General features: G+C 46.2%; 1 protein-coding gene across 1 annotated transcript; it reads right to left on the reverse strand.

The window, feature by feature from the left end:
• Positions 1 to 711: 711 nt before the first annotated feature.
• LOC126545194 (kalirin-like) lies at positions 712 to 20,993 on the reverse strand. The gene is made up of 13 exons (XM_055061523.2): positions 20,512 to 20,993; positions 18,212 to 18,317; positions 14,360 to 14,741; positions 12,168 to 12,299; positions 11,931 to 12,083; positions 11,002 to 11,083; positions 9,876 to 9,927; positions 8,917 to 9,065; positions 7,656 to 7,797; positions 6,220 to 6,389; positions 1,293 to 1,512; positions 1,124 to 1,204; positions 712 to 1,058 (listed from the first exon to the last, which is right to left on the reverse strand). The coding sequence occupies exons 1-13, from the start codon at positions 20,991 to 20,993 to the stop codon at positions 1,029 to 1,031; spliced, it is 2,181 nt and encodes a 726-aa protein (XP_054917498.2). The 3' UTR covers positions 712 to 1,028.
• Positions 20,994 to 21,734: the final 741 nt, after the last annotated feature.

Genomic DNA, 21,734 nt, shown 5'->3' on the forward strand with positions numbered 1-21,734 from the left:
TGCCATGTGCTAAACAGCTTCGCTTATCATCCACCTTCAAAGAGTGGAATGGCTCATGATTTTTGTATCTCGATTTACTCTGACGAAAGCCGATGCCATGGCTGAAACGTTAGCAAGTAAATATGCTTTTTCTTTTGCTTTTTTCGTAAGTGTGCTCCTTTCTTCCGCAGGCGACACGAGCACGTGATCTTTTTGGGTGAAGTCAACTGGTCAATAAACCCACACATGCTACCTTACGGCTGTTCCACATACGCCGCCAAGGTTTGTGAGTGGTGGCGCTGACTAACACTCCCAGGGTTGGTTCTAGTAGTAAAACATAAATACCCAAGAAAGTGCATGGGAAAACCGCGCCGCTGTAGGTCAGTTGGTAGAGCATCGCATGCGTAATGCGAAGACGTGGGATCGTTCCCCACCTAGGGCAAGTTGTGTTTTTCATCCACTTTCATTCCCATTAATTTATTATTTCTTTAATTCAATTCGTAAGTACAAGTCATCTCCTCTTTGGTGTCATTGTTTGTTGGCTTATTATGATATGATTATATATATATATATATATATATATATATATATATATATGCAACTTTTTAAAACTACGTTAGGAGGTTAAGAGGCATGGGAGTTCGAGACATGCTATTTCGACAACAGTTATGAACATTTAACGTTGTGGAGATCAGTTTCCAAACGTTGGGGAGTGTGGCTCAATCCCATAAATAAGAAAGATGAAAATGATTTATTACACATGCACAGTTTGAGACATGAAAGCTGATAGGTTGCAATAAATTGCACCAACTAGTCATGTTATCGGGCACAAGGTCATGGAATTGCAACTCAAGCCATAGTATGTTGCGTTGGAAGTTTCTTTACATTCTTCGAGTACAGTCTTTATTTTACATAATATAAATGGAATCGGCCACCTCACAGTCTTTTTGACTGTGTCTCTCCACTTGGCCATCTTAAAAATTAAAAATCTTCTGCGGCAGGTGCCCATATATACACTAGTCGATGACTGTCCTTGAATCCAACCTTTGTCATGATGGTGTCAGTCCAGTTGTCAGCACCTATCAAAAAACAAAAAATTGCGTATTCATGCATTTGCCTTCATATATAGGCCTTTTGTACTCACTTTATAGCCTACCAGTTCATCTCTTCGCTTCACAAAGTCTCTCAGAGGAGAAGAGCTTAAGTTCTGAGTTCTTGGTGCCTCCTACACAAAATAACAGTAAAGGAAGGAAGGCAAATGTCCATGAAGTTCAGGAAGATATGTGAAAGAAACTGCGCTCTGGATCACTTGCCTTTATCCAGCAATGTGCTAGAGCTTTACTGGCAGAGAGACGCTTCTGTGGGTTCGCAGCCAGCAGCTTGGATATAAGATCAAGTGAATGTTCAGAGACGGAAGCTGAAGTAGGGATGGCATACGCTGCAGCTTCAATGTTCGCACATGTTTCATTCTCAGTGGCACCCAGGAAAGGCGAGAGGCCAACCAAAAACACGTATAGTAGGACGCCTGTGCTCCTGTAAAAGGCGCAGCGGTTAATGGTTACCAGAATAATAACTCGGCTAAGTTCAGCCAAAACAGATACACTTTCCGGAGAATACATAATGCACTCGGAATCCTTTTAGGATGCATTTTCTGTCAATAGCACCATATCAGTATGCCCTACGAATTCAAGCAGAATGCTTTTCAAGCAGATCTGCAGTGTTCTGACACTCCGACTGAGCTCAGCAGTACGTCAGTATCTAGCCGCCTGCTGGTGATGACGAAGCAACGATTTTCGTTCAGCCAACAAATCACGCTGCTCAGCACGAGTTTTCGTGAAGCAAGCAAGCAAGCAAAGATGAGCTAGAAATAAAGAAAGTCAGCAAGGGAACAAACGCACGAGCGACCGAGAGAGCAAACAGAAAAGGAATGAAAAGTACTGAAGTAATTGATTGCATCATTTCTGGGCACCCTTCATAAGCACGGAGCCGGTAATACAATGCTTATGATCGAAGGCTGCAGCAATTTCTTTTGAGCTGCTATTTTGAAGCGGCCAAATGAACACGCACGAGAACGAACAGAGAACTCGCTGTGTTTGATTAGACCCGCCTGTCCCAAATATAACGTAGGACCAAATAAATGAAGCTTCAGCAAGCAGCTCCCGGCTAATTTGTGTTGGTGCTTTAATATACCTGGTGTTTCAGCAAACGCTTATATATTTTTCAAAAATTGCCTGTATGTATACAGGGTGTTTCTACGGAATCTTAAGCAATACTTAAGAATAGCCGCTTTGAAACAAAAGGGCGGCTCCTTCGGAGGCATGCCTTCAGTGGTGGCGACCACGGGGTGACGTGTGGTACGGGGTGGTTAGTCGCTGATTAACAGACATCCATTAAGTAACTTTGAAACTGAGTTTCAGCCGGCTCATTACAATTTTTTGGTAAATTGAAGCGGGCTCTCCGTACAAGCCATATGAACTTTTGGATCTGGAAAAATGCGATTACCCGCAGAACTGTGGCAAGTCGAGTTTCGGCCATCAGAGCGCGCGAAAGGTAAACTTGGAGGCTACAGCCAGCGCAAAGCCACGCCCCTTGAGGCGACGCTCTGATTACGCCACCCAGCAGCGAGCAGCCAGCGCGGTGCGACAGCCGCAGCGCGAAGGATGCCTCCAAAGGGAACGTCCTTTTATTTGAAAACGGCTATTTTTGAATAGTACCTAAAGTATTCGCGGAAACACCCGGTATATACACATGTATACAGACTGTCCTACGCAAAAAAAAGAAATAAATAAAAAAGAAAAAATCCAGGAGGGCTTTATGTGAACGGCGCTCTATGGACGTTCGTGCTAGTCATGAGTATTTTTCATTGAGTACAAGTAATTATGTAATTAGGCTAATTAGCGAACACTTATTAAGCTACTTAATCGATAAGTTGTGAATGCAAAAGTTGAAGAGGATGCCGAGAAATTACCTAAAGCAACCTGTCTTGTGCTGTCTTTTGTTCTAACGCACCCGCCATGATTGCTTAGTGGCTATGGTGTTGGGCTCCTGGGCACGAGATCGCGGGATCGAATCCTGACCACGGCGGCCGCATTTCGATGTGGGCGAAATGCGAATGCACCCGTGTACTTGTGGACGACCAACAAACACAGACACACACGACCTCAAACCGCAATGCCGGCACGCCTAGGGACAAACGCGTACAAAACGAGCAACGAAACGTCTCCTTCGTGGTACCTGGGCAAAGTCAGACATTCAATGAGCAAAAGCCCCCAGATTTTCTCTCTCGCCCCTCTTGCACTCGCACCTGCGCACAAACGGCTAGCGATTCCTGAAATGAGACACTCGTCGCAAGACCTATAGGTTGCTGCAAACACTGTTGTCGCCCTATTCTCAATATTCTCCGCAACATTGCATTGACAACGTATCGGTTAAATGAATTCATATTTAGCTAATTATTCTAATCAGATAATTAACTGTGCACAATTTAAAAAAAATACTCGTGTATAGCATGAACAACGTTCATCAACATGGGTCCCGTGCGCGTAAGACCCTCCGTAATTTTTTTTTTTAATTCTTGTTGATATTTAGTTGGGACAGCAGGTATATCCTCAGAATGGGGAGGGCGGGGGTTGATGGAGGACGGGTTATATAAAGCAGTAAATTGTCTAAGAAAGCAGTAAGCTATGTGCTGGTTTGTATAATTGTATAACGTAGTACAATACTGGAAGACACGATGCCATAAAATCAGTCAAAATAATTTCTGCTTTGCAACACGAAAAATTCATAAAGCACGGCTGGATGACTTGTCTGCATTCACAATCGTTTGCGCTTGGTGAACTAAATTGACACCAATGTTTGATCTTGCACCAATTAATATTTGTTAAAAATTAAAATTACCTTGTGTGGCTTTACGTGTCCCAACCACAATTTGATTATGAGGCACGCCGTAGTGAGTGACTCCGGATTAATTTTTGCCACCTGAAGTTCTTTAAGGTGCAACCAATGCACGGTACACGGGAGTTGCATTTCACCCGCATCGAAATGCGGCCGCCGCGGCCGTGATTCGACCCCGCGACCCACGGCTTGTTTTCGTTCGAGAATAAGTTTCGCGCGATCTAGTGCATGCAAGCTAGTTTTTGTACAAAAGCGTTACTTAGGCACACCTACGTTCCGAGCCCTTGTGCGCAGCAAGAATAAATCTATCGCGACTGAGCCCACCCGCGAGCGATTAGGCAGAAGACAAACACTCAATCAGATAGTGACCGCACCGAGGAACCTTACCGAGTCAGAAACATGACAAGCGATTGCTTCAAAGTGTTTGCCAAATAATGAACGAAGAGCAAACACATCGATGCTGATTTATTTTGTAAGCGTAATTAGGTTTGGACAGTTTCTAATACATTTCTAGAGCCGAGTCTAGTACAAGTACCGTATACGCTGCGCGTGCCGTTTGCACAAGGCGTAATCCTAAAAACGCATACATGTCCTCTGAAGCTGTGACCAAAGTTTCGTGCCGTCCACCCAGTCACCATCTACGATGTCCGCTGAAACAAAGCTTTTCTGAGCCGCACCGGCGTCATGTACATCCAGTGTAAGCACGGAGGCAGCTGAGGCAGCTGAGGCAAGCAATGGACGCGTCACCACGTAATCAAACATCGCGGCGCCCAGGGGATCGCCGCGAAAGGGGGCTATGGCGACTTGCGTGTCCTGAAGACATCCACAGGCGAGATACGTTCAGATATCCAGAACTTAAACGTCAGGGGGAGGGAGGAGCGGATCGGGAGGTGGGGGGCACCGCAAACGTTATGAAGGGGCTCGGTGCCCCCTAGCCTGCAGAAATTGTCCTATTCTAGAGAGCGAAATGAACCTATGCGAAGAACGATAGGTTATGCAACAATGGGGCTTATATAACTAAGTACGGAATAATTGGCTAAATTTTCGAATTCACTTATTCGCTATTTCTTTTTCCCAGATACGTACACACATACACACGTTCTTTTTTTTTTTCCATTTTGCACCAGCGGGATTTCTAAAAATCACCAGTGGCTTGTAGCACAATTGAGCTAGATTGTAGCACGTTAGCACGTTGAGCTAGATTACTCTCACAGACTGATATTATTTCCAAGAAAAATGTAAATGAATATTTGACTAATTAGTGTAGATGTGATAATTAACATTTAAATAATTACATTAAAGCACATGTTGCAATTTATGAATTGTAGCTAGTGACTTCGAATGACATATCCATTTGGAATAAAATCTGAGGACGACACCACTTTCGAGGTATACGTTCCAAAAGTTTGCCACGAAATGCATTGGTGTTCCAATAACCTTTGTTCTACAGTATATAAAAAGCAGTTTTGTTAAAAACCTAAGTGGAACAACAGTGCATTCTTACCGCAGTTCTGACATCGCCTATCTCAAAACTAGTGTTAGTTACAAAATACGTTCCCCTTGAACGTGCCTTGTGAAATCCCTGGCTTTAATTCGCGTATTGCAAAATGTGCTCTAAAGTCATTAATCTTAAAAACTGATTAGGAAATTTTTGTTAATTATACAATTTCGCATGATTAGTTTTATTCTCAGTATTCTGCTCCTCTTCGAGTGACCCAGATTATAGAGTAGGTTTGCGCTATATGCCACTGGCGATTTAAGAAAACTTCTGTTAGCATTAAAATAAAACACCCGTATAATGACCGGCCAAAGTATGCGACTTTGAGGCAAGTAAGCATGATGATAGCTGCGAAGGATGACACGAAAAATGCCTGAACTAAACCTTAAAGCTATCACTATCAAACCTTTGTGTTAGACATCTAGATGCGCGCACCAGGTGGTCAGGACTAATAACCAGTTTTAACCTAGAGTTTTTTTTTTTTTAATCGCAGGTGCAGTTCAAGCTCGCTGTGGTGTGAAATGGAACAAACCAGCAAACCGGTACCTTTCAGGGTGTGAAAATGTTTAGTGTACACAATGAAAATTGAAAGAAAAAGGAAATAGAAACAATTACGCCTGAAAAAATTCCAAGCTTTGGTACAATTGTTAAAGTATAGTTTCGTGTTTTTCCAGTGCTCTCATCTACGTTCTAGTCGTTCTTTTTTCTTTTTTTTTTGTCCGGGTGTGAATTTCTGCGGTGATAGCTACCATGAATAAATATGCAGGCTGGTGAATTTCAGAGAGCACGAAACATGGAAGGACGTTAAGAACACGTTCATTCACAATTCCAATTAGTAAGAATCTCACCAGAGGTCGGCGCGGGTGCTAAGAGGGTAATTTTTGAGCACCTCGGGCGCCATGAACTCTGCCGTGCCGATTACGGACATTTTGCATTCGTCTCCGAACACTCTACGAGCGTTACCGAAGTCAATCAGCTTCAACCTGTCGCTGCATTCTTCCACGAGCAGATTCTCTGGCTGTAAAGGAGAGAAAACAGACCAGTAAACGGGACTCGCATAAACGTACAGGCATCTCTAGCTGACGCTATATGTATTCAAGGCCGAACTTGTTCCCTCTCTCCAGCATTTCAATCCTGTGTGAATTTTGCAGTGCAGCAGGCCCAAGGTAAGCTAGCTCAGCCCGCCGTCTACAACTTTCTGTAAATAAACGAACGAATAAAGCATTTTATTTTGCATATGACGGCTCTAACTGGGGAAAGGGAGATGAGTTTAGGGAATGGGGAAAGGGCGACACTGGGGATCCCGTGGCAGAAATCTCCTCGTGTGTGATGGAGAACACCCCAGTCTGTCGGTCGTGTCCCATATAGGATAGTATAGTATAGCATCTCAGGAGCGTCAGCGCAACCTATAGGTGGCTTTATTTCTTCCCGGTATGATCAAATCTCCGGAGCATACCTGCGCCGCTGCATGAAGACTGGGTAAAACACGCTCTCCACTTCTTTTTTTTTTTTTTGTAAAAAAATCTTTCATAGCTCTTTTATACGTCAGGATTCCTTCCGTTTCGGTTGGGAGAGGAGGTGAGAAAATGCGCGAAACAGAAAGCCTTCGGGTTAATTTAGACCATCTGGATTTCTTTAACGTGCACCAATAAGGCCAGCCCACGAGCGCTTTTCAGTTCCGCGCCCGTTAGAATGCGACTGTGGCAAGCGGAAATTGAAGCCGCGACCTCGTCCTCAGCAGAAGAACGCCACAGCCTTTCGCACAATTAGGAATCCTTTCCCCCCTGCGCGTTTTATGCAATACATTTCGGACAAGTGGCGTCGCTTGCTAAGGCAGAGTTGAATGTGACGAGGTGGTGACGGGTAGTTCCACGGTGCCGGCAGGTTACTGGCAATATAAGGTATGCAATGTTAATTTCCAACGGAGGAGCGTGTATATATGGATCAAAGTGTAAGTTACGTGGACAAGGAAAAGCTTCGATGACTTTTGTGTTGTAGAATTGTGGTACCTCTTTCAATTAGTCCATTGACAACTACTCGGATGTTTTGTGGCTTTTTTCTGTTGCTTCCATGAAATGAAACGTCGCTTGAAATGAGCTCAGCTCGGAGCAATTAAAGGCGAAAAGCGTAAGGCTTCAGAACAGACACGTATGACCAGTGGTACGCTACTCATCACATACTCCTCGAAAACTAAAATTCCGCGATTATTTATTGCCCTCGATAATTAGCTGAAAATTAATGCACGGAGAGAATGGAGAAAATATGCACTTTGCTTTGCACTAACCTTTACATCAAGGTGCGCAATGCCACAGAGGTGAATGTAATCAAGAGCGCTGAGCAACTGAGCCAAGTAATGCGACGCCGTGTGCTCGCTGTAGAAGCTCCACTGCACGCAGACGTGATCGAAGAGCCGGAGCCCTTCGATGCTGAAAGAGACCAATACAAACCACAACGCTTGTAATTCGCGTTGTCGGCGATAAAGAAAAACAAATCTGTACAAACGCATGTCTTCGCACGTCAGCAAAGTCAAGTAAAACCGGCACGTCGTAGTGAAAGTTTCTGCAGTAGAACTCTGCTGACAACCATCTCCCGTGAACGCTGAAACGATTATCCACACATGTTCTTGCACCTGCATGACATGATTTGTCACGCTCCGCTAACGTTACCTAGCATCTCAGGTCCTATGCTTGCCCCTTCAATACAGAGGCGGGTCTTGGATTTATTGGTCGAATAGTTATCATAAATTGTGCTTCTCTGAAAGCTACAAGGAAAGTTCACTTTATGATATAGAAAAACCTGGATTCGCAAATTGCCTCACCTGTAAATATTATGATCAGCAGTGCAGGCCACGCATTTCATATTTATTTTTATTCTCCATTTCTTTTTCTTGTTTTTTTCACGGAGTAGCATGGCAAAAATATCTGCTGGCAAAAATATTGCCTTCTAATAAAGAGCCTCCTCTCGCTCTCTCTTTGAACTGCATAAAAAATTACAGTTCTTTTTTTTAAGTCCCGATATTCTCGTTTTCACTGTTGTACAACAAAGCCGCACGAAACGCGCCAAGAACACAATCGAAATTCCTTCCGCATCATAGGTGGACAGCGACCGCGGTAACGCCAACTCTATCCATTACACCACAACCATCCAACTTTATTAGCTTTGTGCGTTTTGCGTTTATATATATATATATATATATATATATATATATATATATATATATATCTGATCATGAGTACCCTTTTATCACAATATCCAAAGCTACGTGCCACAAAGTGCTTGAATCAAGGTCGGTTTGCTTACGTCTGATAATAATAAGAAGCAGAAGAAGACTTATACGACGAATGGTATGTTTTTTACACCACTCGCAAACGCTTTTTTGAATGGTTTACTTGCGGAATGACTCCTAATTTTGAACTGCGAAGCTTCAGAATAACTCTATACTCGTGCAATGCGAATGTCAGCAGGGAGTACAGACCTTTTGCGTTATACTTGCGAGAGAAAGCTCTCATGCATTGCCAAAAATACAAGCGCCAAAGCTTACGCACAATGGGAACACTAGGATGTGGCTGCTCGGCGTGCGGTAGCATTCGAGCAGCTCAACAATGCTGTCGTGCTGGAGGCTGGCCAACATACGGCACTCGTGCTCCACTGTGGCACGTGACTGCTGCTGGAAGCCGATAACCTTGGCTGCTACCTGCGGACAGAGGAAGGCAACTAAGTGCAGGTCACGCAAACAAGACGACGAATTAGCGCTATTCCAGTTTTTGTTTCTCCACTGATGGGTTGTCTGTAGGTTTATGAGCAACTGCCAACTTGAAGATAAGCTGCGGGCAACATCACCGTGTTCCGCAGCAGTTACACAATGTTAACGCATTCCAGCAACGCCTAACAGCTTTGTGCCGATGTTTTACTTCGAGGAGTAGGCTCAGCATCGCTCAGGTTTTCGCACGTTAGTAGGGAGAAAAGCGACGCGTCGCAGGAATGCGGAGGCCGCGTGCCTGTAGCAAAGGCGCGAGGCCATAAGCTCTTTATTGGTGGGGACGATAGTTATAATGGATTAGAAGACGAAGAATATTGTGCCGTCACACTTTACTATTATACATTTTAAAAAAGACATCGACTTCTTACAGACTTTTCATTTTGGAACGACAGCTAGTTGTATAAAGATTCATTATATGCAAAAAAGGTGAGGCGTGCAGACAGGACACAAGAGAAGTGGACAACACGAACGTCGGCGTTCGTGTTGTCCACTTTCCTTTTATTGTGTCCGGTCTGCACGCCTCACCTTTTTTATCATTTTGCCTATGTGAAGTTTATATACTTTCTATACAATATATAGCAATTCTGCTTCTTTTGGTCTATTCGTAGTCCACTGACTTCCGAGCTACAAGTTACAAACTGACACCCATGCGCACTATATGAACTGTCTCCTAAGCTGCCAGCTCGCGAAACAACGTGCTAAAAGAGGCTTTTCTAAATGTAATAAAAGGAGGAAAGTGCTTACCCTTTCACCTGTTATGTTGTTGATGCACTTCTTCACGACGGAAAATCGTCCCCTGAAAGAGCAGGTAACAAACTGTAAGCTAATAACCCAACGAATAATGGGGGTCAGTCAGAAAACGCAAGAAATAACGCGCCGACCTACATATAGACTGACAGCATGCAAGGCCGCGAAACAGTGTTTATTAAAGAAAGAAAAATTCTGGTGTCTTACGTGCCAAAACCACGATCTCAGTATGAGGCACGCCGTAGCGGCGGACTCCGGATTAATTTTGACCACCTGGGTTTCTTGCACCCAACGCACGGCACACAAGCGTTTTTTTTTTTTTTTTTTGCATTTTGGCCCCCATCGAAACGCGGCCGCCATGCCAAACCGCGATCTTGTGCTTAGCAGCGGAACGCCATAGTCACTAATCCATTGTATACATCCGCGGTGGATATATACAATGCCTATCATTTCAAGGCGGATGATTGCTGCAAAGAAAGGGCAAGGCGAGGTGATGCCAATTGATCCTGAAATCCGCTCATTTGAACTTCGGGAACCTTCCACTGCACCACAGGCGTCACCTGTTGAACGAGCTTCGACTGTAGATTCGACCAGGTACAACAAACGGTCTCGAGCGTCCACTGACTCAACCTCCGAAACATTAACTGAGGCGGCTGTAATGAGCGCATTGTGGAGACTTACAAGTTTGGCGGATTGATAACTTGTTCACTATAGAGAAAGAACAGTGCGGAAACATAATACAGAGACTAAAAGTGAGCAAGCATTCAGCGTCAGTGTCGTGTGCTGTCTTAGTGGTATATTCAGTTTGTAAAAAAAGAACTGCAGAAGGATGTTACGCACTGATTATCTTCCGCAGCGACAGAAGTAACTATGCACGCCGGCATCGACTACTTCACCAACTGTAATCCGTAACTTACGCCTTTAATTAAGGATAATCGACCCCAAATACAGGCGTAACTGACGCGTGTGCGAACACTCTGTGATCACTTTTAGATCATTATTTTAAGTTGGATGCCCCAGAAAATTCCCAACCTCCTTCGCCTAGCAAATAAAGAAAAGGCTTCCGCTGAAGAGATCGAACAAAACATTACATATAGTACTCAGAACTAAAATAAAAACTTGCCTTCCACACTCTCTCACTTCGACGTATCCGGAAAAGTTCTTTTTCCATTCGACCACACCTGACTGGGATTTCGCTGTGTCACCTGCGTCGATATACACGAGCGTCAATTTTATCGAACTGTTTACTGCACACGCGAACGGGCACCAAGCGTACCTTACATACAAGGAGTACAGGCAAATGGTATTCCCGTTGCTTGCACAGCGCTACCGATCGTGCGTATTTGGCTGCAAGTCATAAATTTTATTTTTCAACGTTTTAAGCGCGATAGCGTTTATGCCCATGTATCTTGATGCCTTTCCTTCTGCCACGTTTAAGCATGCAAGCAGGACAAATGGGGTCAAGGAAGATACAGACGAATTGATCAACAATGACCGAACAAGCGAAGCCTCAACACGGAGCCAACGTTTCGACAAGGGGACTCGACTTCCTCGGAAATAGTTGCTTTATTTGGCAAGTTCGGCACAGATCAGCACCATGGATGCTTCCGGAGCTCTGCGTATCCACGGAGATGGCAAAGTCGCGCGTGATCACGTACAAGTAAGGGGATAACCTACTACGTGGTGTTCGGGACAAAATGCAGATTGACCTAAATCGTTGCGTTACGATTTGACTCCGCGGCACAACGACGATGCCGCAAAAGCGTGCGTGTTGCTCCAACACCGATAAGAACGACAAGGTCTACAGTGCTTAGGAGCTGAGTATATCGGCAGTCAAGGAGAGAACAATCTACTCGCTTCGCACTGAGCGTTCCCGCGACATCTTCAGACGGGCACAATGCCAACATACGGTGTATCAAGGGGTTGATGTTCTAATAAGGAGCCGCCCAAGTATTTAGTGCGCCGTAATCATTTGACGACAGTTCAATTAGTACACTTGCCTTTTTTTTTTTTTCAATACGCTTTTTGTATGGTGAAAATAAGCGCATGCACCTGTGACCGTAATTGCGTCAGAAGGTGGGCCCGGATTGCTCGTTCCAAGCTCCGAATGGCTGACGACGCGGAACGTGTAACAGCCTGGATCGCAGTGGATTACCTGCGTACAGAAGGTGGTCGCTGGCCCGGCGGGCTCCCAAGAATTCAAACCTGAGTGAAAGAGCAGCTAAGTTCATTTCACAGCGACCAACACAAAAGAGAGAGGGCCCCGTCCAGAGCGGAGAGACATCATACCTTTGATAGTTTTTTCAACCACATATCCAGTCATTGGGCAGTCGTCAGTTGCTTGAGCTGGCTCCCATTTTAATTGCAACTTGGTCCCCTGGGCGTTTAACAAGTCCGGTCGGCCTGGTTCGTTCGGCTTGCCTGGAAGAAAGTCGTTCGCCTTGCTGAAGGGAGAGTTTTTCTGACCACGTGACGATTTGCGGGTGCAATATGTAGAGCGAAACCCAACTGTCTCTCTCTTTTCCTTCATAATTAAAAGCCAACTTGGATAACAAGGAAGAGGCAGGCATGTGTTGCTCCATCTCCCTATTCTTCCTCTGTCAGAGGCGAGAACCGCTAGCATATCAACAAAGGTGCCATTTGTAGCGGTGACCTAGCACGGCTTAACAAATAATGGAGCAAATCAGAGACACCAAAGGAATATTCCGCGGAGCCGTGCCGCCTGACGGGGCCTCGACTGACTCACCGACATGCGCAGCGGATAAGAATTTCACGAGTACGAGACCTGCCTGCCGACAAATGTTTTTTTTTTTTTTTTTTTTTTGCAACGATATCGTTGTTCAGTGTACTTCACGACGAGTCGGCATTTTAAAAAGAATTTTAAAAAAGAAAGGGAAAGAGAGAAGATTACACGCATAGGTTATTTTTCTTCTACCTTTTCTTGCAGTCAAGACCTTCACGATACTGATGTCAGCGCCAAGGCTTCCTTCGCGCACGGTATAAGCAAGTCGACGACCGCGCGTGAAAGAATGCTAGCAAAACGCAACGAAGAAGCTCGTTTTCCTGTAAACTTCATGGTCAGTACCACCTGTAGGGGTCTGGTGCTGTTATTTGAGGAGCAAGCAAGGAAACTACGCTACCCGGAGGTGCCACACTATCGGCTGCGCCAGAAAGGACCGTGAAAAACAAACAAACAATAAACAAACAAACAAACAATAAACAAACAAACAAACAAACAAATATTTAACTACAAGGAAACTAGAAAACATTTTATGACAGGTGTTTCGCTCGAAATAAAGTAACAATCTTGCTCATCGATGTACACAGAAGCGCCGGACATCAAACTTCGGGCGATGATTGCAAATAAAATAATTATTTGACAAATTTCACGAATAACATTTAATTCGTTACATTAAGGAGCGTGTTCTCAACGTATGTCTACGTAGTAGGAGTCCTGCGAACTAGCATGAGTTTCGGTAGCCTCGGCATTCGCGGCAGAAGATGTGCTATGAAATACATTGGTGTTCTAGATTAGTTTTATCCCACATTGCTTCAAGAAGGTTTTCTGGGAAAACAAGCATAACGGCAATTTGCACTGCGCCGCAACTTTGTGGGCTGGTGTCTAAAAACTAGTGCTAGTCTCAGGAGGTGGAGGAATGTTTTAAAAAGTAACAGCAACCTGATTATTTACTAAAACGAACATACCACACCATGAAATTAACTCGGGCGCCTGGAAAACACTCCGAAATAGATGGCAGCAGACAGCACTCTTTTATAAGAAAAGCTGCCTGATACAATATGACAGTTCCTTTACTCCCATAACAGGTGTCGCCATAATGTATTAGGTACCGTTCCGGTTAACGAATGCTGCCGTCTATGTCGCTTTTTTTTAATTATTATTATTTTTTTTATGCGCTTGAGTTCATATTGTGGAATGCTCTGTCGCGGAGGTGCGAGTAGCCTTGAGATTTCTGTGGTAAGGCGCAGTGAAACCTCAGGAAACTTGCAGAAGGATCAACAATATGTAGGTGCTTCTATCCCCGTGAGAAAACCCTACAATTGGATAGATACATTTAGAAATAGTCGGACATTAATCCGTGACTTTCAAGCAAGTGGCGACGTTATATAGAGTGGTGTGTCCGAACCGTCGCAGAGCCATATCTCCGTTCTTTTTTTTTTTCCCCAGCTGGAATACGGAAATTTTCATGACAATTGATTTAAACAAGAATCCAGTTCTAGAAGGTTTCTGTAGTGGATCCCAATTCCGTTTTTTTTATTTTTCCCAGTCAAGAGTCATACCTCGCAGAGATAAGTTGAAATGTGCCACAAGGATATACGTCTCATAGCTTGGGGTACAACACAAGGCACGCGCTCTTCTGATTTTTCGGTTTCGATATGAATTTTCATGTTCCGTTTTCTACTGCCTCTATTTTTTTAAAAATGCGCGTTTCGCTCGGGACAGGTACACAAGCACTACGCACCCGCGGCGACGACGAGCCGCGTGGAGGCGGCAAGCCGGGTGGCGCCGTCCACGACGCGGTCGCAGACGTACAGGCCGGCGTCCAGGGGCTCGCACTGGGCAACTTCCAGGCTGCTCGAGCCGTCGGCGTGCAGCCGCGCTACGCAGCGGTCGGCCAGCGACTGCTCGCGGCACGACGCCGCGGACTCGCCCTCGTCGACGGAGGCTCCCATGCGGAAGAGTACGGGCGCCCCGTCTCCCGGGGCGCGGGCCCGGACGCAGCTGCCGTCCGGCAGCCGCCACGACACCGCCCCGGCCGCCGACGGGAGGGATGGAACGTCGAGCTGGCAGCGCAGAACGGCGCGGCTGCCTGGTGCTGCCGCTACCACGCTCGCCGGCGTCGGCTGTGGCAAGACAAACAGCGGCCACACTGTTGCAACGAACCAGCTCGCTTTGGAGCAGAGTAGGAATAGTATCAGTGATGGTTCGCTGTCGGTACTTGTAAACCGAATTGCGCACCTTAGCTTCTCTGTACACATTATACAACACACACAATGTTTACTCCTCCTTTTTTCATATTATTATCACTTTTTGGCATTTTTTTTTTCATTTCAAAGAATTTTGGTCTCACTATTTCTTCGTTGCCTGTTTGCCAGTCACGCGGCGGACCTATTTTTTTTTTTTTAAACTCGAATGCAGAACTTAACTCGTGAGACGTACAGCAGAAAGCGCAGATAGAATATGAAGCCACTTCGAAAGTCTACGCTCTCGCTGCCATCGATGCTGGCACGTGCTGGCCCTTGAGGCCCTAGCTTTTCCATACGGGAGATCTGTCCGACGCCGAAGCCATCAACAAACGCTACATCTGTCAGACTCGACTCTTCGCGGCAGCAATATGCAGCCGGCCGAGTGTACATGATGGTATACCTCCCCGCGAGTATCGATAGCCGCAAATATTCAGTCACGCGGGCGCAGAGGCATACCACGACACGCGGTCTTGTCCGTCTGACTGTACTGAGACCAAACACGCTAAATCTGCCAAACGAGACCGAAATCGCCGGGCGCAACATTGTGCAGCATTGAAACGGCGTACTGAAATATTTGCGTTCAACACATATAGATGAACAAAGAACGAGGCGCTTCCCTCGTCCTAGAACACGATTTTACACAGGACGTGAGACCCAAATAGTCGAGACCATCCGTACATTCGTTGCCTTCTGTGGTAGTGCCCTGGTAGTCAGGGTATGGGCGTCTTGCGCTGGAGTTTGAGGTATAGTTGCGGCGCCTGGTGGCGGCGCGGGAAACGACATTTGGGTCGTACCAGCTTGGGTCGTATTGAGCCCTGGCTGTGGCGAAGCACGTTTCCAGGCCGAGTTTTGCGCCGATTCGCACTTTTTTCTGCCCTGTTGCGAGTGCGAAAAGGCTCGTCACTTCTCACAGACCACATCGACCACGCTGCGAGCTGGTCGCAGCCTATAGCTTAACGAAAACGGACTCTCCGTGTGTCGTGGGACGTAATGCTGGAAGCAGAAGGAATCGGCGACGCCGATCCGGAGGGACCTAGCTCAGCATCGAAAAAAGTGTCACCGTCGATACTGCTGCGTCGTGGGCTGCCATGAACAAGAAGGCCTGAATCCCAACATCCGATTCTATCGTTTCCCTTCGAGGCCTCACGAAGCGGAGCGTCGGGCGCGCTGTATAACTGCAGTTCGTCGCGCTGGGTAAGCGAAACTTCGCGCCATGCTGACTGCTTCACCTGTCTTGAAGCTTGCTTGATTATAGATCTGCGTTCTAAAATTCGGTCTTTTGCACCTGCAGTCCCGACGGCAGACCGACATAGCAGCAGGCATGGCTGGTTATTCACGATTCGAAACCCGGCCACAGCAACAATTAACAATTCGACCAGTGCGAAGTGGTGAAGTGCCCAGGTGTGTGCAAATGACCACAAATGGCCGGGTTGATCGGTGATGATTCACTACCCCACTACGAGCAGCACAGGTTAGAGTTAAATGTGCTCATACTTGACCTCAAGCCAGCATGTTGAGGCAGCGCAGCAAGATAGTATTGATTACAGCAGATCGATTTTCGAGCGTTGTCATTAAAAGCTACATCAAGCGAGCAGCGCACGAGCTCGCGCTGCGCGATTCGCACGTACGTGCGAGCTCATATGCATTGCATCAGTTATTACCAGTTACTAAAAGGGACAGATGGCCGCTACTACAACGCAGGCCTAACTACTTGTTTAGCGGCATGCAGTCAACAAAGATTGCAGGAGACCCGCCGTTTCGCGGCGTGTCGAAAGACCGCTGCCGTCGCGGCGCGTACGATCGTGCGCTCGAGCAGTTCGTACATCGCGGCATGCTGAAAGACCGCTGCTGTCGCGGCGCGTACCGTCGTGTGCTCGAGCAGTTCCGTACACATGATGTCTGCTTATCGCTGCTGTGGATTCATTTATAGCAAGCATTTCCTCGCGTTTGTGCGCCTGAATCTAGCAGCGTGCAAACCTTACCTGCAGTTCCACTTCGTACGCGACTCGCTTCACTTGCGATTGACACCGCGCTAAAACTTCGCCGCTTAATTCTTGAACGGCATACACGTATTCGGCACTGCATAATTTCTTGCCTTTACGCAGCGTGCCACTCCTGAAAAAATCTTCGGCGCCCGATATTCGCTGCAGGCCGTGATACAACACAACCGAAAGTGGCGGGTCCATATTGTAAACGTGCTTTCCGAAGCAGACGACCGAGCTTGGTACGACCCATTTTAGGACAGAGGGCGCTTTTTAGCACCTTTTTCGCAGCGCCCCCTGGGCAATGCAAGAGCCCCATAAGGCACAAGATTCTCTGGGAGGCTAAAGTCTAATGTTCCGGAGGACTGTACCCGTACGATAACGGACCACAAATGTACAAACTCTTTTCTGCGGCACCTGGATCACACAGGGTTGCGCATCCACGTAATTTATGCCCCTTTTGTTCATATTTTTACTACATGTGCCTCGCGACAAATCTTCTGAATTAAAAAAAAAAAAAAAATCGGCGGATATACCACGTCAATGTGGGAATACGTTATAAGCGAAGGAAACGTTTCGTTGATGTTTGCTGAAATGTTGTTGTTGGCTCAAAACATGGCTCGTGCAAAATGTCTTCGCTTCACTTCTCCTTCTTCACTTCTATGTTGCTCAACGCTCCTGGCACGCAATGGTCCCGTCTTGGTTGGTTGGTTGGTTTGCCTCAGTCTACGGTTTATATACTCACTACGGAGGATTGGCCAAGAATCGATTGGTTGTTCACTTAACTCATTTCTCCACACTCGGCTGCTTCGTCGCCATCTTCTCCACTTCTGTAGGCGACTTCCCTTCTCTGTATAGCATAACGCACACTCGGTCAGTGCGCGCTTTGGTCCCATTCTGTGTTCCCTTCACTGCTTTCTCTACGTTCCGCTGTTTTTGATGCCGACTTTCTCACTTCTCTGTAGCTGACTCCTTCAATTTTTTGTTGCCGGCTTTTTCACTACTTGCATCTTGTTGTGCTCGTCTATTCGGGCTCCTAGCAGTGGCACATACCCGTTCTGGAGGATTTGCCAAGAACATTCACATACCCAGTGAACATGCACAATTTGCGCATACCCAGAGACTGAAGTTGTCTATTCGGACACATACTCAGCGGCAAGTGCCCAGTTCTACATATATACTCGTATGCAGGTGCTCAAGTTGTTGCATAATTGGAAAGACAGCAGCAGCAGCGCCCGCAAATTGGACGAAGAGGTGAAGAAAGCTTCGCTTAATAATAAATAAAGACCATTCGTACACATGAGTGAAGTATACATGAGTGCAAGATATCTCGTCAGCTGCAGGCACACGAAAGAGTATACTCGCCTCATTCGGGCTGTTTCCTTCAGTGGAGAAAGACTTTTCGTCCTGCGACTTTCGGTGCTTCTTGTCACTCTTGTAAGTCTTCTTCAACCGCAATGACCACGGCCTCCTGCGCAAAATACCTCATGATGTTTGTAAGATGCACAAGCTGCAGAATGAGCGCTCTCAGTAACCCCACCCCCTTTCTTTTTTTTTTTAACTTTTGCATAAAAGTCGTGATACCGAGAGCCCAGACAAGTCCAATGTGCTTTCTGAAATGTCAACGTTTAGTGTGAATATGACTGCGAGCTGAAAATTGTGTCCCTGCGATTTCAGAGAAAGCAAGCCGAGCTTATCTCACACGGTAGTATTCTGCAGGCGTTTCCGTTGAAATTCATGCGCAAAAAATAACGTGATATAGCACAGCCTTGTCATCGCTGCTGCATTTACCACTTGCGCGGGTTCAAATTACGGGCATGTTGAAAAACCCTCGGCCCAGACAAGGCAGTGACGTCGAGTGACTTAACCTGCAGAATATTATGCGTATACTACCTGCTAAAAAAAGTTAAGTTCACAAGAACATCCATGTCTGAAAGTCTTTAACCCGTCTAAATATATCAGAAGGCCGTAGATTTGTTAATTCGTCTCTATTGATTTTTTTTTCGATGGTTGCAGTCACGCAAAGTTAACTTCACATTAAGCGTTTTACATAGGGCAAAAATTATTTCACACGGGAAAAGACATTATGCAAAAAAGAAGTGAGGCGTGCAGACAGGACACACGAGTAGAGAAGTGGACAACACGAACGCCGACTATCAACTGAAGGGAGCACTGAGGCGAAAAAAGCAAAAAGACACAAAACTCATCTGCGCATGCTCAGGAATGGTAACACCACGTGTCAGTCGGGTACATGTGCCGGTCTACGTGAGAGATATCTGTTAAGGCACTTAATCTCTTCCTTATGTAAAGTAATCGAAGGCTGACTCACACACGCACTTCCACCATTATAGATATGCCATGCCTCTACCATAAGACGCGTATCTTCATTATTATGCCTGTACAATATCGCGCATTCACCTAACTCTGGCGTGCAGTTACAATCTCGGCAATGTAGCGAAAGATTAGAAGGCGATCCACCGGTTAACGACCTTTTATGTTCCATTAGCCTCTGATTAATACACCGTCCCGTTTGCCCTACGTAGAACTGGCCACAGCTAAGGGGAATTTTATAAACCACACCCATACGACAGTCAGTAAAACTGTTGTTCTTATTGTGCTTCACTGGACAAATATCTATTCGTTTTTTGCTTTTTACCCGCTCCTTTTTTCTCTGTACGGCAGCGCATATCTTACCTAGCTTATTGGGAGCAGTGAAAGCAACATTAACATCAAATCTACTTGCAACTTTTTTAAGCCTGTGCGACACTGAATGAATATACGGAATAGCCACTACTCTTTTTTTTTTTTTTTTTTGCTATTACTGCTTTCTGTAATCACGTCCGTCCGTCTCGAAATCGACTTCTTTAGACGCTCAGCCACACTGGCCACTGCTACACTAGGATAACCTGCTTCTAATAGGCGCCGGACCTGCGCATTAAAACTGGCGCTCATTTTGTGCATGCAGGATCTGGTGAGGGAAGACTTAAGGCACGACATGGCAATTCCGTTTTTTACTACTTTGGAATGCTTGGATTGAAAGTTTAGCAACGGCTTCGAAGATCTTGGGGAGTACTGCCAACAAACATGATTTTGCGCGATATTGCGCGATATTGTACAGGCATAAGAATGAAGATACGCGTCTTATGGTAGAGGCATGGCATATCTATAATGGTGGAAGTGCGTGCGTGAGTCAGCCTTCGGTTACTTTACATAAGGAAGAGATTAAGTGCCTTAACAGATATCTCTCACGTAGACCGGCACATGTACCCGACTGACACGTGGTGTTACCATTCTTGAGCAGGCGCAGATGAGTTTTGTGTCTTCTTTCTTTTTTCGCATCAGTGCTCCCTTCAGTTGACAGTCGGCGTTCGTGTTGTCCACTTCTCTACTCTTGTGTCCTGTCTGCACGCCTCACTTCTTTTTTTGCATAATGAATCCCTACCAACTAGCTCAGCTTTCTGTCGTTCTAAGGGAAAAGACACTCAATTATTCTGCGCAATGAAACAGAACACGGAGATCACGCGAGACACGGTGCCAACCGTCTGCGCTCAGTATACAGTGTGTCGCGTGGAACGCCGCCTATGTGGAGGCGTTGCTGCTTATGTCACAAGCGCAAATTTGCACGTTGACGCGGTTGTCGGTGGCCGGGCCGGCACTGTACTCACCCGTTACGCAGAGTCGTGCCGTCCTCGGGTCCTGCCCTGTGACCGACTGCCGTGAAGCTGGCCACTCGGCGCCACGGGGACGGCCGCTCGTCGCAGGGGCTGCCGCGCGGTGTCAGCTGCTGGCTGGGTGACGGCGGCGGCGACTCCTCGGTCGGCGCAGAACCGCTCGGCGTATCCTTTGTCATTCGGAAGAGGAGAAAACGCCCGATGAGCCGGAATGAATGCACGGCAGCGCGGTCTAGCGCCGCGCGCTTCGTTTGCGCATAGGAGGGTATCGTGGACGGGGCCACACGTTGGGGCCTCGGCGCGATTACAAAACAACATCGGTGAAACCACGTGCGAGCGGAGAATTCTGAGGCGCGCCGTGATAAAATGAAGCAGCTGAAAATCCTTCCGAGTCCTTGCCTGCTTTGGCCGTGCGCTCTAAGCGTCGTATTTCTCGGTGAAGAATCGCGAATGGGCCGTCGCTCGAGCGTTGGCATGCACGGTATCGTTTACCGAAGAATATTTCGACAAACCGCACTTCTTCGGGTGCCCCCCCCCCGCAGTTTTTTACACGCTATAGTGCTACTTATTCTGTGACTGTGAAAAATGTACCACATTACTGTAATAAATCTGAAGTAAACTGTTTTTTCTTTGTCACATTTAGCGAAGTTTCTGAAATGGTGACCTCCGTTGGTTCAGTAGATGGTGGACGAATTCAGTGCCATGAAGGAGGGAAAAGGGAGGAGGATCTGGAAATTGCAACTACGTGACCGTAAGAGCGCAAGGCACATGGAGACGTCCGCGTGGTTAGCCCCCTTCAAGCAGTGTGCACATATGTGCACGCGACTAGTTTTCTGCCATTTCTTTCCAGCGGTGGCAAGGAACTAACCGCGGACATTCAGCGGGAGCTTTAGCTCGGGGGCTCCTATCTAAATATATGGGAACGGGGAAATCGTTTTTCTCGGCAACCTACGGCACCTAAATTGATGCGCTTTGTTGAATTTAAAAGAAAAAGATAAAATATAGTGACTATAAGAAGCATGTTTTATTTAAGCCGTCGATTTTTTTAATATATATTGTTGGAAATGACGGAATATCAAGAATTGAAACTATGACTGTTTGCACATCTCTAACTCAGTAATGAAAAACAATCTCACAACTGTGCTAAAAGAACACTTAAAATACATATAAAGCGGAGAAAATTGGTATTTTATACATCGGTCTGAAATATACCATTA

Source organism: Dermacentor andersoni, chromosome 1, assembly GCF_023375885.2.
Source record: "Dermacentor andersoni chromosome 1, qqDerAnde1_hic_scaffold, whole genome shotgun sequence".
In the NCBI taxonomy this organism is placed as follows: domain Eukaryota; kingdom Metazoa; phylum Arthropoda; class Arachnida; order Ixodida; family Ixodidae; genus Dermacentor; species Dermacentor andersoni.

Bases quoted from the DNA above. Each gene is read 5' to 3' on its own strand.
- LOC126545194 (XM_055061523.2), bottom strand. From the start codon at position 20,993: ATGCCAACGCTCGAGCGACGGCCCATTCGCGATTCTTCACCGAGAAAT. The intron at 9,066-9,875 runs GTAAGCACTTTC...CTCTGTCCGCAG, and splicing joins ACAACATAACAGGTGAAAGG to GTAGCAGCCAAGGTTATCGG. The intron at 6,390-7,655 runs GTTAGTGCAAAG...TCTCCTTTACAG, and splicing joins TTGCGCACCTTGATGTAAAG to CCAGAGAATCTGCTCGTGGA.